This window comes from Aythya ferina (assembly GCF_964211825.1).
Source record: "Aythya ferina genome assembly, chromosome: 29".
Taxonomy (NCBI): domain Eukaryota; kingdom Metazoa; phylum Chordata; class Aves; order Anseriformes; family Anatidae; genus Aythya; species Aythya ferina.
Window position 1 is genome coordinate 1,651,271 of NC_140326.1, and position 12,549 is coordinate 1,663,819.

At 62.6% G+C, this 12,549-nt stretch overlaps 2 protein-coding genes across 5 annotated transcripts; one reads left to right on the forward strand and one right to left on the reverse strand.

The window, feature by feature from the left end:
• The first annotated feature begins 536 nt into the window (after positions 1-536).
• On the forward strand, positions 537-6,740 carry SH2D2A (SH2 domain containing 2A). Of its 3 annotated transcripts, none has more exons than XM_084500544.1 (8): positions 537-671; positions 1,635-1,774; positions 2,050-2,204; positions 2,286-2,375; positions 2,449-2,614; positions 2,813-2,953; positions 3,130-3,624; positions 3,761-6,740. In XM_084500544.1, the coding sequence occupies exons 2-8, from the start codon at positions 1,649-1,651 to the stop codon at positions 3,899-3,901; spliced, it is 1,314 nt and encodes a 437-aa protein (XP_084356670.1). In that variant the 5' UTR covers positions 537-671; positions 1,635-1,648; the 3' UTR covers positions 3,902-6,740. The 3 variants fall into 3 exon arrangements, with proteins under 3 accessions (XP_084356670.1, XP_084356671.1, XP_084356672.1); XM_084500545.1 differs by having other exon boundaries at positions 2,816-2,953; XM_084500546.1 differs by lacking the exon at positions 2,813-2,953.
• PRCC (proline rich mitotic checkpoint control factor) lies at positions 6,152-12,549 on the reverse strand. Of its 2 annotated transcripts, none has more exons than XM_084500543.1 (7): positions 11,868-12,549; positions 9,918-9,965; positions 8,937-9,542; positions 8,310-8,405; positions 7,276-7,419; positions 6,933-6,998; positions 6,152-6,572 (listed from the first exon to the last, which is right to left on the reverse strand). In XM_084500543.1, the coding sequence occupies exons 1-7, from the start codon at positions 12,330-12,332 to the stop codon at positions 6,486-6,488; spliced, it is 1,512 nt and encodes a 503-aa protein (XP_084356669.1). In that variant the 5' UTR covers positions 12,333-12,549; the 3' UTR covers positions 6,152-6,485. The 2 variants fall into 2 exon arrangements, with proteins under 2 accessions (XP_084356669.1, XP_084356668.1); XM_084500542.1 differs by having other exon boundaries at positions 8,937-9,545; positions 11,868-12,548.

A 12,549-nucleotide genomic window follows, 5' to 3' on the forward strand; every position in this document is an offset into this window, starting at 1 on the left:
AAAATATTGTAACCCAACTGCCCGGAGGGGAAACACAGCCGAGGGTGTGAAGGTAGAGAGAGGAGGGACGGCTTTCTTAAGGTGGAGAGCGCCGGGGGGCATCGCGCCCACCCACCGCGGCCGTGGGGCTGGGGTCGCGCCGTGGGCTCCGCGCAAAGCCCCGGTGCGAGGGCTGGAAGCCAGCTCCAGCCCCAAAACCCTGCCCAGCTGCAGGGCAGAGCCGTGCAGGGGAAAAACAAGGCACAGACGGGACAAATAAAGAGCTTTTTGTGGGTGCAGACGTGCTGCGGGGTGGGCGGCCAAGGGGCTGCAGCTTGCCCCCATCGGCACGGCCACCACCGGGCACAACCCGCGGCCCCCCCGGTGACCCCTCTGGGCTTTCGCAGCACGGAACCTGCACCCAAAGGTGCTCGGGGTAGAGAGGGAGGGGGGCGAGGAGCCGCCCCCCCCAAGTGCCCCCGCCGGCGCCGGTGCCACCCGCAGCCCCACGCCGCCTTTCCGTGACGTCGGCCCCTCCTGGCCCCGCGGTGCAGCGCCTTCGCTCGCCGCTTCCTGCCCTCGGCGGCGGCGCAACCGCGGGCGAGGCGGCAGCATTGCCCCACCGCCAGCACCCCCCAACCCCACACGGACCCCGGCTCCTGCCCCGGGTTTGGGGGTCCCGGCCGGCGGAGGTAGGTGCGAGGGCTGGGGGAGAGGGGCTGGGGTCTTCCCGGGGCGGTTCGTGGCGGGGTTTGGGGCAGAAAAGGGTGGGAAGCGCGCCCCAAGCACGGGGAGGTGCAGCAGCACGGTGACACGGAGCTGCTCGCTGTTTGTCCCCGGGGAAGGGGCTGTGGGGGAGAGGGGCTGAGGATGAAGGAGGTGAGGGGAGAAGGGAGCACGGCGAGGCTCCTGCGCGCCCCACGGCACCCATCCAGCCCTGCACGGAGCCGCCCGTGCGCGGCACGGAGAGGGGCACGTGGCGAGGCCGAGCTTTGGCTCTTCTCGAGGCCACTTCAGGCCCTTCCCAGCCCTGGAGCAGCCTCAGCCCTGCCCTGGAGCCCGGCACCGCCCGGCTGCTGTTTGCTCAGGTTGGGGCCGTTCCCTTTTGCTTTGTCAGCTTCTTCCCTGCCCCCTTCCGTGCGTTTTCGGGTGCAAGACGGGGCCGGGCGCACCGCAGCCGTCGGTCCCCTCGGTGCTGCGTGGAGGCAGAGCTGAGCTCCCGGTCCCACGGCTCTGGGACCCACCGGGAGCCCGTTCCTGGATGAGCCCCGTGACTCAGAGATGCCTCCCGTAATCCAAACGGCCCCGGCCGCTTCCACCCCCTCCGGCATCTGGTCGGGATTAATTTTGTTTTGCTGAGCGTTGGCGGCACCCGGCCGAGCCCGGGCGCTGGGCGCACGCAGAGCCCGAGCTCACACACACGTGCCCGGGGTCCCCGTCCCCTCCGTGCACAGTTTTGTGTTTCCCCATCCCCTCCCTCTCCCCTCACCGAGTTTTAGAGGTTCTCGGGGTCCCTCCTGGGGTTTTTCTCCTGGTCCCTTCACACCGAGCGGGTTCCTGGGGAGGAGGGAGGCGATGAGCTTATGGGGCAGCGCGGGGGGAGCGTGGGACCCCCGTGGAGGCTTCACCTCAGCCTCTTCCTCTCCGCGTGCCAGGGACTGGCGGCCCCATGGACGACGAGCGTCCCCTCTTCGTCACCTTCAGACCCGAGGACAACGCAGCCAGCGCCCAGCCGGGGCACGGCGCGGCCCCGAGAGCGGAGCAGCCCCCGCAGCAGCCAGATGCTCAGGGCAGGGTAGGACGAGGGGCAGTGAAGGGTCCGGCCCCCCAGCTCCCCACCCCAGCACTCTCAGCCACCCGCAGGTACCGTGTCCTCCCCCCAAAAGCCCTGCGGGGACCGGCCAGCACCGCGCACCGACCCAACCCCAATCCCACTCCCCCCACGGCTGGGGACTGGGACTTGGGGGGCTGGCAGCAGCCACCCGCCACCCCGGGGGGGGCACCAGAGCATCCTCAGGCACCCTCTGCCCCGCATCCCCTGAGCTCCAAACCCTTTTTGCTTCCTCCCAGGCGCTGCCGGGGTGGCCCCCGGCCGGGGGGGGCGCGCAGCCGGAGCTGGTGGCCCTGCGGGCGCGCACCAGGCGGTGGTTCGAGCAGACGCAGGCGGGGAGGTTGGGGGCCGAGGGCGAGCTCCCAGCCTGGTTCCACGGCTTCCTCAGCCGCAGGTGAGCAGGGGGGAGACCCCGCAACGTTGGAGGGGGGCACAGGGGAACGGGGGAGCTTCCTTCACCCACCCCACCCCGCAGGGAGACGGAGCTGCTGCTGCGGGACCGGCCGCCGGGCTGCTTCTTGGTGCGCTTCAGCGAGAGCACCGTGGGCTTCGTCCTGTCCTACAGGTGAGGGACCCCAGCCCGGGGGGCTCGGCCCCTCGTTTCGCCGCTGCTGACCCCCCCGTCCTCGTTCCCACAGGGGCAGGGAGCGCTGCAGGCACTTTGTGCTGGACCAGCTGCCCGACGGGCGCTACGTGATCCTGGGGGAGCGCAGCGCCCACGCCGAGCTGGGCGCCCTGCTCCGGCACCACGCCACCGCGCCCATCGCGCCCTACCGCGAGCTCCTGACCGTGCCGTGCCCGCGGGTGAGGATCCGAGGATCTCCCCCCCCCCCTTTTCATTGCTGTAATTAGCCCCCTTCGTTAGCCCCTGCTGCCCGCGGAGGCGTTCCTGCTTCTCGAGGGGCGCCGAGGCCGCGGGGCAGCCAGGCAAAACCGAAGCTGGGCTTGGTGCCCCCGGGGTCTGTGCCCTGCCCTGTGCTCACCCCAATCCTCTCACTGCAGCAGGAGAAGCCCCCCGGGGGGGTGCAGCCCCCCAGCAGCACCTCCCCATCGCCAGCGACCCCAGCGTACAGCACCGTGGCCAAGGGGCCACCAGGAGCCAGGCAGGCGGCCGGGGACGGCACCGAGGGGGGCTCCGGGGAGGTAAAGGCAAGGCTGGGGGGGGACGGGGGCGCTTCCAGAGCAGCTGCAGGGTGCAGGGATGTGGTTGGGGTGAGAACGGCTCCGATCCATGGGGATGGTGTTGGGGTGGGGACAGCAAAGCCCCCCCGGGGCTGCCCCCAGCCTTCCTTTTCGCTCCTTCTCTCCCTCTCCCCCAGGCTCCCAGCACCCCCCCACCGCTCCCGGCCAAGGTGGGCTCCTCGTCAGCCCCCCAGGGGCCACTTATCCGGGCCGGGAGCGGAGGGGCAGCCCCCGAGGGTCCCTCCAGCCAGCGCGAAGCCGTCCCCGCCGAGCCCCCCGAGGCCAAGTACCAGCAGCTCGTGCGCTTCCACACCTACGCCGAGCCCCGCGAGCACGCGGAGCCGGAGGAGCCCATCCCCTTCTACGCCATGGGCCGGGGCTGTACGCCCCCCCCCGAGGAGAACGTCTACTCCGAGGTGGCCCCGGCCCAGCGGGAGCTGCCCCCCCTGCTCCCCAGGGGGGCGCGGGGTCCCCTCTCCACGCTGCCCCCCCCCAAGGCGCGGGCGCCCACCGAGCCCGCGCGCCGCCGCCTGTTCCGCAGCTTCTCCAGCCAAGCTTCCAGGAGGAGGCAGCCCCCGGCGGCTCCCAGCGCAGGTGGGGGGCTGAGAGGAGCCCCCAGCCCACCCCTGGAGGTGCGTGTCCCCCCCCTCGTCCCACCGGGGAGGTGCTGGGAGCCAAGCTCCAGGTGCGGTGGCGCGGTGCCGGGCTCTCCGGCTAAGGCTATGGCACCATCTCAGGGGGGTTTTCCCCTCCCCATCCCACCCCCAGGCCCCAAGGAACCCCTCCATGGAGTTTGACGACCCCATTTACGGCCAGAGGAAGAGCAGTGCCACGCGAACTGCAGCCCCCCCGGGGCACGAGGGGCAGGAGAACATTTACGAGCAGCTTCCCGGAGAGGAGCGACCCTGAAAGGTCCACGGGAAAGACCCAGCCGCCTGCCCACACCACGTCCACCTCCTCTGCACCCCAACGAGCCCCTGTTTGTGGGGCACAGCCCCACGGAAGGAGCAGCCCCACAGCAGAAACCGGCCCCACGGCAGCCCCGGAGCCACGGGCAGCACCCGATGGATCCGCAGCGGGATCCGAGCGCCCTTCCCACGGGAGCGAGAGGGCTCCGAGGGGGCAGGAAGGAGGCGTCGAATTCATCTTCGCAGAAGGAGGAGGCTATGAATAGAAGCAGGGCGGAGGACGAGGCTGCTCGAGGAAAAACAGGCGGCTCCCAGCAGGGCTGCTGCCTCCGGATCCCGACCCCGAGCTGGCCGCCAGCCGGAGCGGTGCCACGAGCACAGGACTGCCCGCAGGTGCCTCCAGGCTCGGCCACGAAAAGCCACAAAAAGCCATAAAGAAAAGCCACAAAAAGACAGAAAAAAAAGCCACGACAAGCCAGAAAAAAAGGCCAAGAAACCCCGGGGCTGCCCCATGGTGTTCCCTGCACCCCCTGAACCCCGCGCTCCTCGCCCTGGCCGCGGTGCCAGCGGCTGCGGGGCTCCAGTGGGGTCCTGGTGTGGGCACAAGGGAGGCAAAAACCCGAGCTCAGAAGTGTTGGAGCCTCAAAGCGGTGAAGGGAAGGGAGGCCGGGGGTTACCTCTGGGAAAATCGCCGCTGTTTTTCCCCCCCCCGAGCCTTCCCGAAAGCAGAGCAAGAGGCGGCCGCTGCCACCGCCCTCCGCGCAGCTCCCCTCTGGTGTTAAAAATGAGCAATTACACGAGGAAAACGGGAAAAACGCGAGCCCCTGCAAGCTGCCCTCGCCCCCAAGGCCACCAGGACGAGGTGGGCGAGATCTGGCTTTTTTACCAAAAAAAAAAAAAAAAAGAGCAGAGAGCAAAACCCACAGAGCTGCTGCTCAGGACCACCGCGTTTGGCAAAGGCACCAAAATGAGCGGTTTTGGACCAGTTCTGCCCCAAAACAGCCGGGGAAGGCAGGAGGCTGCGAAAGTGCTTCAGTGAGAGCCCCAGAGCAGGGGAAGCAACGCCTCGAGCCCCCCCGTGCTGGAAACAGGCGTGCGTTGGTTCAGTTCAAAGTTTATTCCTTTATCAAATCTCTTTCCAGAGGATTTTCAGTGTACAGAGAAGAAACGAATAAATTACTCGACAGGAACTTTATTCCGCTCGTTCAGATACTCCAAAGGGGCTCTGCGAAGTCCTAAAACATCCAGGGAGCTAAACTAGAAATGGGGTCGTCTGCAAGTAGCCTAAGAAAAGAATTCACGCAGCGGGGTTCGGGTTTTGTTTGCTTGTTTTTAACAGGTAACGTGGGAGGGGAAACAAAAAAAAAAAGAAAGAAAGAAAGCTGCTGGAATTCTTCTAAGTGGAATAACAAATATTAACCGCCCCGCACGCTCTGGTGCACAACGAAACGAGAGGCCAACGAGATCTGGACACGGCTGCACGATTTGCAGTCATTCCACCGAGCCCAAATACCTTAAATAAAAGATTTTGTTTTAAAAAGTTGGGGCTGGACACGCTCTCCTCTTCCCAGCCAGCGGGGTCGGGGTAACACTTAATCAGATACGAGGCCTTTAGGGGGAAGGGAATTGATACAAACGAGCTGAAAAATAAATGTACAGGAGGCAGCTTTCGTCTGTGCCTGCTCGCAGGAAATGCTGCCTCGCTCACTGAGCTCCCTGCGCTGGGAACAGTCGGTTCAAGAAGCGTGGAGATCGGCTTGGTACAGCACTGGAGGCCTTGGGTCAGGGGGAGGAGGCAAAAAGGGAAAGAAAAAAAAAAAAGGAAATGACAAAATGACACACACACACCAAGCACGGACAGCCAAAAGCTCTCGGCAGCGTCTGGAGCTGGCGGAGATCCGCGCCGCTCGCTGCATGTTCCACTTTTCACTTCTGGTCCGGGCTCCGAGCTGTCTCTGCTTCTCCTCTGCAACAGGAACGTGAGCTTCCTCCCAGCACGCGTTGAGACAGCCAGGCCCGAAAACATTAACTCAGCCACACACACACACACAGAGAATAAATCATCCACGAGAGGAGCATGGGATTTACTCGGACAAAATTAAACAGCCACGAGGATGTTTCAAATCAAGTGACAAAAAAAAAAATAAAATAAAATAAAACAAAACCACAAAAACCAGGCTTGCTCTCGAAACTCAGCGCCCTTCAGGAAGAAAAATTACACTCTCAACGCACAGCGAGCCCAAGGAAGGAGCAGAGTGGGCAATGGAAGTTTATTGAGACTCTGCCTGCTTCGGAGGAGGCGCAGCCCCTGCACCTCCAGGACCAGAGCTCCGAGCCTCGCACCAGTTCCCCGCAGCTGCCTCGGGGCTGCCGCCAGCTGCACCCAACAGAGCCGGGGCCAACCTTCCACGGTGCTGCTCGTGAGGACGAGGGGAAAGGTTACAGGTGGAGTTTCGGGAATGGTTTGCCTTCAACCTTCTTCCTCCTGCCCCCAGCGGACAGCGTCCTGCACGGCCTGGGCGGTCTCCGAAGGTCTGGCACCGTGGGTCACCCGGGCCAGCAGCCAAAAAGTGGGGCTGGAGGCGTTAAAATCCGTACTTGGCTTGAGTCTGCCGTCGGCTGAGCTTGTTTTCGGACCACGTGTTTTTCAGTTCCAGTTCTCTCTCCTTGGCCTGCAGGAAGGGAGCGGGGTTAGCAGCGGGTTAGCAGCGAGGCGCCGCGCGCTGAGTCAGGGAGCGGGGCGCCCGGCAGCCTGGTTCCAGGAGCCAGCAAAAATCATCCCAAAAAGCACGAATCCAGCCCGGCCGTGCTGAAAAGCAGCTGCTTTTGGGGGAGGCTCTGGGCTGCCGTGCGGAGCGAAGGCAGGAAGGAAAGAGTCTCGTAACCGAACGCGGCCGCGCACGCGCCCGGGCAGGGAGGGGAAGGGGGAAGGTGAAGCAAAGCAAAAAGAAAAGCAGGCAGGCGCTCAGCTCGGACCCGCAGCACGTCTCCAGCCCCCTAATTCTGTCCCCGTCGGTTCCCAGGCCACTCACCTGGTGGATCAGGTAGGTGATCTGGTGTTTCCTCCTCTGCTGCCCCGTGGGCTGGTCTCCTTTTTTCTAGAAAGCAAGAGCAAAGAAGCTGAGCCTGGGGAGACACCGACACGAGACGAGAGCCTGCACAGAGGCAGTTCAGGAAGCCTTGGTTTCACGTGCAGGGCTTCGAGAAGCCCTGCAGTTCCCTTAATTATTTACACAGCACACGAGACGAGGCTCCCCCATCCCTCCCCACGCTGCTGACCGCACAGAGCCTAATACAGCTGCGGCTGTGGCCAAAACAGGAACCAAAGAAAGATCCCCAAAAGCCCAGGCAGCACTTCTGCCTCTCTTCCCGCACCTTGCTGAATGATTTCATGGTTTTCTCCTCTGTTAAGGATTTGGTCAACCACTGCTGGGCTCCACTCAGCTGGTCGTCACCCTTGATATCCACAAAGTTGATCTCTTCTCTCCCCCGATTTCGCTTCCCTTGCAGGCGTTTGAACTGAAAGAAGAAGAGAAAGGACTGAAGTTAAACACACGTCACCACCAACAACAACATCCCAAAGCAAGCGGAGGTAGCTGGAGCCCGACCCTCTGCTCCCTGAGCAATGGGCAGGTCACATCACCACGCATCTTCCCAAGAAGGGATTTTTTCTTTAAGATGTTCTGATCTGTAGCAAAGCAGAACTCTCCTGAACTATTTAACCTTAAGGTTATAACCTCATTTTTCCATGCAGAATGGAAAACGTTGACCCTGGCTTTGACTTGTGCTCACGAGAAGCCCCTCAGCCTCTCAGGCCCCTTGTTTTAGTGCAAGAGAAGCACCTCAGGCTGCTGCCAGACCTACCCTGCCTCGCTCAAATCCACCTCAAAAGCGCAGAGGCCCCTCAGAGGAAGCGAGCAGCAGATGGGCTGTCTTCTGCAGCACTCACTGCTTCAGCTACCGGGGCTGAAAGCTTCTAGATTAGATCAACAATGAGAGGTGGTGTGCTGTTTGGTTTTTTTTTTCTCTTAAATGGGTTTCTGAGCTCGAGTTCTTGAGCATTTGAAGGTTGTGGGGAGTCCAGGGCTGCGCTAGAGGAGGTACCACGAAGGTACCTGAACGCAGCTCCTCACACCTCGGCTGTCCTACACATCCCCAGCGAGAAAAGCACTGGGCTAGGTGGAAATAACAAAGCCACCAGCTTAAAAAGCAAGGAAATCCACCTGCAGCAGCCCCACACACTGCTGGAGGGGCTCAGCGTGCCCACGACACAGCCCTAAACCCCACGGAGCAGTGATGGGGTCCGGCCAGGCACGGAGCACAGCTCAGGACCGGGGTCCTTCGGGTCCTACAATCCTAGCAGAGCTTAAACACAAACTCCTCGGGGGGATAGAGAGCAAAGTGCCAACCGCTTCGTCGTCGAGGAAGGAGGAGTCAGTGCTCATCTCCTGCGGCGCGCCCTGGGCTGCTTCTGCCTCCTGGTAGTAGCCACTGCTGTAATAATCCTGTCGGCAGAGGGAAACCAGTCGGTCACCACAGCAAAACGAGACTGATCCCGGAGCACAGCACCCATGGGTGGCCCTGAGAGGCAGCACCAAGCCTCGTACCCCCTCCCCAATGAGCTGCTGGCTTCTCAGCGAGGATTTTGTGCACCCTCTGGGGAGGGCAGCACGTTACATGTGTGCCTCCTCCCGTGGCAGAGGCAGTTGTTGCTTCTCATTCCTGTTTTTTTTTTATTTTGTCAGAGCAAAGGCCCTGCTGAATTGCTCGAAACCAGCTGGCTGCAGCCGTCGGCCCTGGCGAGCCCGGGTTCTGCACCCAGCCAGCAGCCGGGGCAGTTCTGCCGGGGGCATTTTAACGCCAGCACGCCCATTAAACATTTATCCAGCAAAGAGCATCCGTGGCTGCGGTGCCAGAGGAGCCCTGCTCTAAGTGCTGCGGATCTCCGCTCCTCATCCCTGCGAGCTCAGCTGGGGGAGAACCCCACACACCCCACAAAGCCCCATCCAGCTCCCCCCTAAGGGTTCTTAACCCACCTGGTAATAAGCCCCCGGCACGCCAGCGTCCCCGTAAGCAGGGAACTGGCCGTAGGGCTGGCTGCTGTACTCCTCCCCAGCTTTGGGCAGCCAGCCGTGCTGAGCAGCGCTGGAACCCGCGCCCGTCTTGAATTCCAGCGGGGCGTTGGCAGCAGCGTCCTGGAACTGAGGCTCGGGCTCCGTCCCGGGCGGCGGCTCCTCCGCCAGCGCCGCGCTGGGGTACGAGTAGGGCTCGGAGGCCACGAGGCCGGGCTGGCTCCTGTCAGACAAGGAGAAGTAGTTCTCTGGCTCGAGCTCGTCGTCGCTGTCGTCCTCCTCCTGCGTGATCTGCTTGGTTACCTGCAGCGCGGCGCTCTTGGCGGCGGCTTTGATGGCAGAGGGGGAGGGAGTGGTGGGCACCGCCGGCTTGGACGGAGGTTTGGGTTTGGAGGAGGAGGAGGAGGAGGAGGAGGAGGAGGAGGGGGTCTTGGCGGGTTTTGCCTCGCTGGCGCTGTCGGCTGCTTTCCTCGAGACGGCGTGGGGCAAAAGCAACCGGTTGGGCTCTTTCACCGTCAAGTTCTTGGGTTGAGGAAGCAGAGCGGACAAGCCGGAGCCCTCGCCGCGCCCCTGCTGAGCCCCACGCAGGGCAAGGGGATGACAGAAATCAGAGGTGAGCCACACCATTCCACTCAAACGACTCCCTGTCAATTATACCCCCCGCTCCTAACGGCGTTAACGGCTCAGCACAACTTCCAGCAGCAGGGCTTGAAAGGAAAACCAGGGCTTGCCGCTATCTGCCCGCTCCCCAGGTGAAGGCATCCTTCATCTGACACCTACATGTAGGAAATTTCCCCCAAAAGGGCCTTGCCACCCCAGGAATTTTATCCCCAGACTGCTCTGCACTAATCAGAGTGACTAATTTATAAAGGAGGAAGCCCAAGATGCTCAGCCGAGTGCTTATTTCCTGAGAAATTCACTGAACCCAGCGTACCCGGCACTCACCTGGAGGGTATTTTTCTTCCTTGCTGGTTCATCTTCCTCCGAATCTGACTGAGAAAGAAAAACAGAGCTTAGCACAACCTGAGATATCAAAAAAACGACTTTCAGCCGCTAACAGCTTTGTCAGTTTTTGCTTTGAAGAGCAGAGAGTCGCAGCAGCACGGCTCTGGGCTCAGGACCTGCAAGGACCGCGGCTGAAAAGCAACAGCGGGGCTGTGGTCAGGCTCCGCCACGCTCCTGCTGAGGCATCTGAGGCAGAGCAAGAGAGAAAAAAGATAAATGTGCTGCCCACAGCACACACAGCCACGGGACCTGGTGTTATTTAGAGGCAGCCGCGTCTCCTGTGGTCAGGGCAGGGGCAGAAAATAAAAAAAGGGGGGGGGAAAAAAAGAAAAAAGCTTTGCAAAGAAGGCAGCATCACCTCGTGCAGCCTCCTCGGAGCAAGAACCAAAGGCTGAGCTTGGTTATCCGAATTGGGGAGCAAAAAGGGGATTTGTAAACCCAAATCCCAAATTTTCAAGGTGTTTTTTTTTTAGTGCTGAGCAGCCTCGATCATTTTCTGGCTCGGCAGAGCACTTTGCAGGGATTACAGGAAACGAGGAGCTCTGCCAGCTCGCTGCCTGAATTATAGAACAGGCCCAGGAAGGAGGCCACGCGTAAATAAAAGAAGTCGGGAGCCGCAATCAAACCTCGTGGCTGCGATTCGGGGAGAGGAGCCAGCCCAGGAACCTCCCAGAAGGGGCAACCCAAAGGGGCAGGAGGAGGAAGAAGAGGATGGGGCGAGGAAGGCAGCCAAAGGCAGAGGGATTTGGGGAATTTGGGTTTTAAAGGTGTTTCTCTTCGCCACCACGAGGACCTGCAGCGCTTCTGTCAGAGCTAAGGGGTGGGGAAGGAGGGGGAGGGAGGAATCTCTGCTCCCTCGAGCTTATTTCAGCCATCCGAAGAGCAAGGAGGGGGCCAAGAGCCCTGACTGGGGGTTATCAGGGAGCTCCTGCCGTCAGGTGCTGCAACAAAGCCAGGAGGCACAAAGTGGGGGTGAGGGGAGGGGATGAACCCCAAACTGCTTCCTACGAGGGTGCCCCGTGCATCCCACAGCCTGGCACGTGGGGATTGCTGCCAGGATGGGCTGAAAGGCTTCAAATCGGATGGGAAACGGGAGATGGGAGACAGGCAGAGCCCTGGGGCCTTCCTCCCATCCCACCCCCTGATGGATTCAGCTGCCCCTCTGCTGTTTTGGGAGCAGGAGCTCCCCAGTTTGCCAAACTGGGCTGGCTGCTGGTGGGCAGCGACACGGCTCGGGGCCATGCGTCCCACTCGCCCCCTCTTGCCGTGTCCCTACAAAGCCAGAGGTGCCACCCCAAGCGATGGGGCAGCTCCCCCGTGTCCCCAAAACGCCGACCCTAAATCCACAATCCCGGCAGGACAGGCAGACAAAGTCCCACGTGGGCCCTGGGATGGGAAGAGCCGCGTCGCTGCCGGGTCCCAGCGTGGTTGTGGCGCTCAACGGGGACACAGACATAAAAATAAAAAGGGGGAAGGAGCTGGGGGGCTCTGCTCCTGGCACCAGTGATGGTGTGGGTGCTGCAGAACCCCATAAAACACGGGGCAACCCTAAAAAAAAGAAGGAAAAGCTGAGAGAGGAACGATTACCTCGAGGTCTGGAGGACACCTAGAGTCTTTAGGGAGACAAACACCAGGCTGGCGGGGAGAGGCGCGGATCCCACAGCAAACAAAAGAAGAGGAGGAAGAGCAACGCGGATTTTGGGGACACCCCAACCCCGGCCCCGCGGCTGCAAAGCGTGGGGAATAAAGCAGGGTGCGGCTGATGGGGGGTTTGGGGGGCAAAACGGCTGTAAATCGGGTTTTTTGCTCCAGTTTAACTCCGCAAAGAGCTTTAGGATTAGGGCCGGCAGCCGGCCCAGGGTTCCCTGCCACCAGCACCACCATACTCACATCTCCCTCCTGCAGCTCGGGCACCACGATCCTCACCGGCTCCGTCCTCTTCTTCGCCCTGGGGAGGCTCAGATCCCCCCCAGCCCCAGGGAGGGTGTTCCTGGGGGGGGGCAGCAGCAGCAGCCCCCCGGGCCGGGCTCGCTGCTCCTCGGGACCCCCAGATGAAGAGGCCGAGCCCGGGGGAGCCCCAAAGGCCTTGAGGGGACCCGGGGGGCCCGTGAGGAGAGGAGGAGGCGGCGGAGGAGAAGGGGAGGGGGGGGGGGGGAAGCCGCCGGGAGGGGGCCGGGAGGTTTTGGGGGGGGGCAAAGCGGCGAAAAGGCCCCGAGGCCGAGGCAGGGCGGCCTCCTCCTCCTCATCATCATCATCATCTTCATCCCCTTCCTCCTCCTCTTCCTCCTCCTCCTCCCCCGCGGCCCCCTCCGCGTCGCTGTCCTCCTCGCTGCTGGCGTAGGCCACCAGGGACATGGCCCCCCCCCGGCCAGGCGCTACGCGAGGCCGGGGATCCGCCCCGCCCGCCTAGGCCGCGGCCTACCGGGGACGGAACGAGGGAAGGGGGGGGCGAGGCTAAGCCCCCATGGAGACCCCCCCCGGCCCCGCAGCAGCCTCCGCGGCCTCAGCGCTCGCAGATAATGGCCGCCGGCCGCGCTCGATCCCCCCCCTCCTCCTCCTCCTTCCCCTCCGC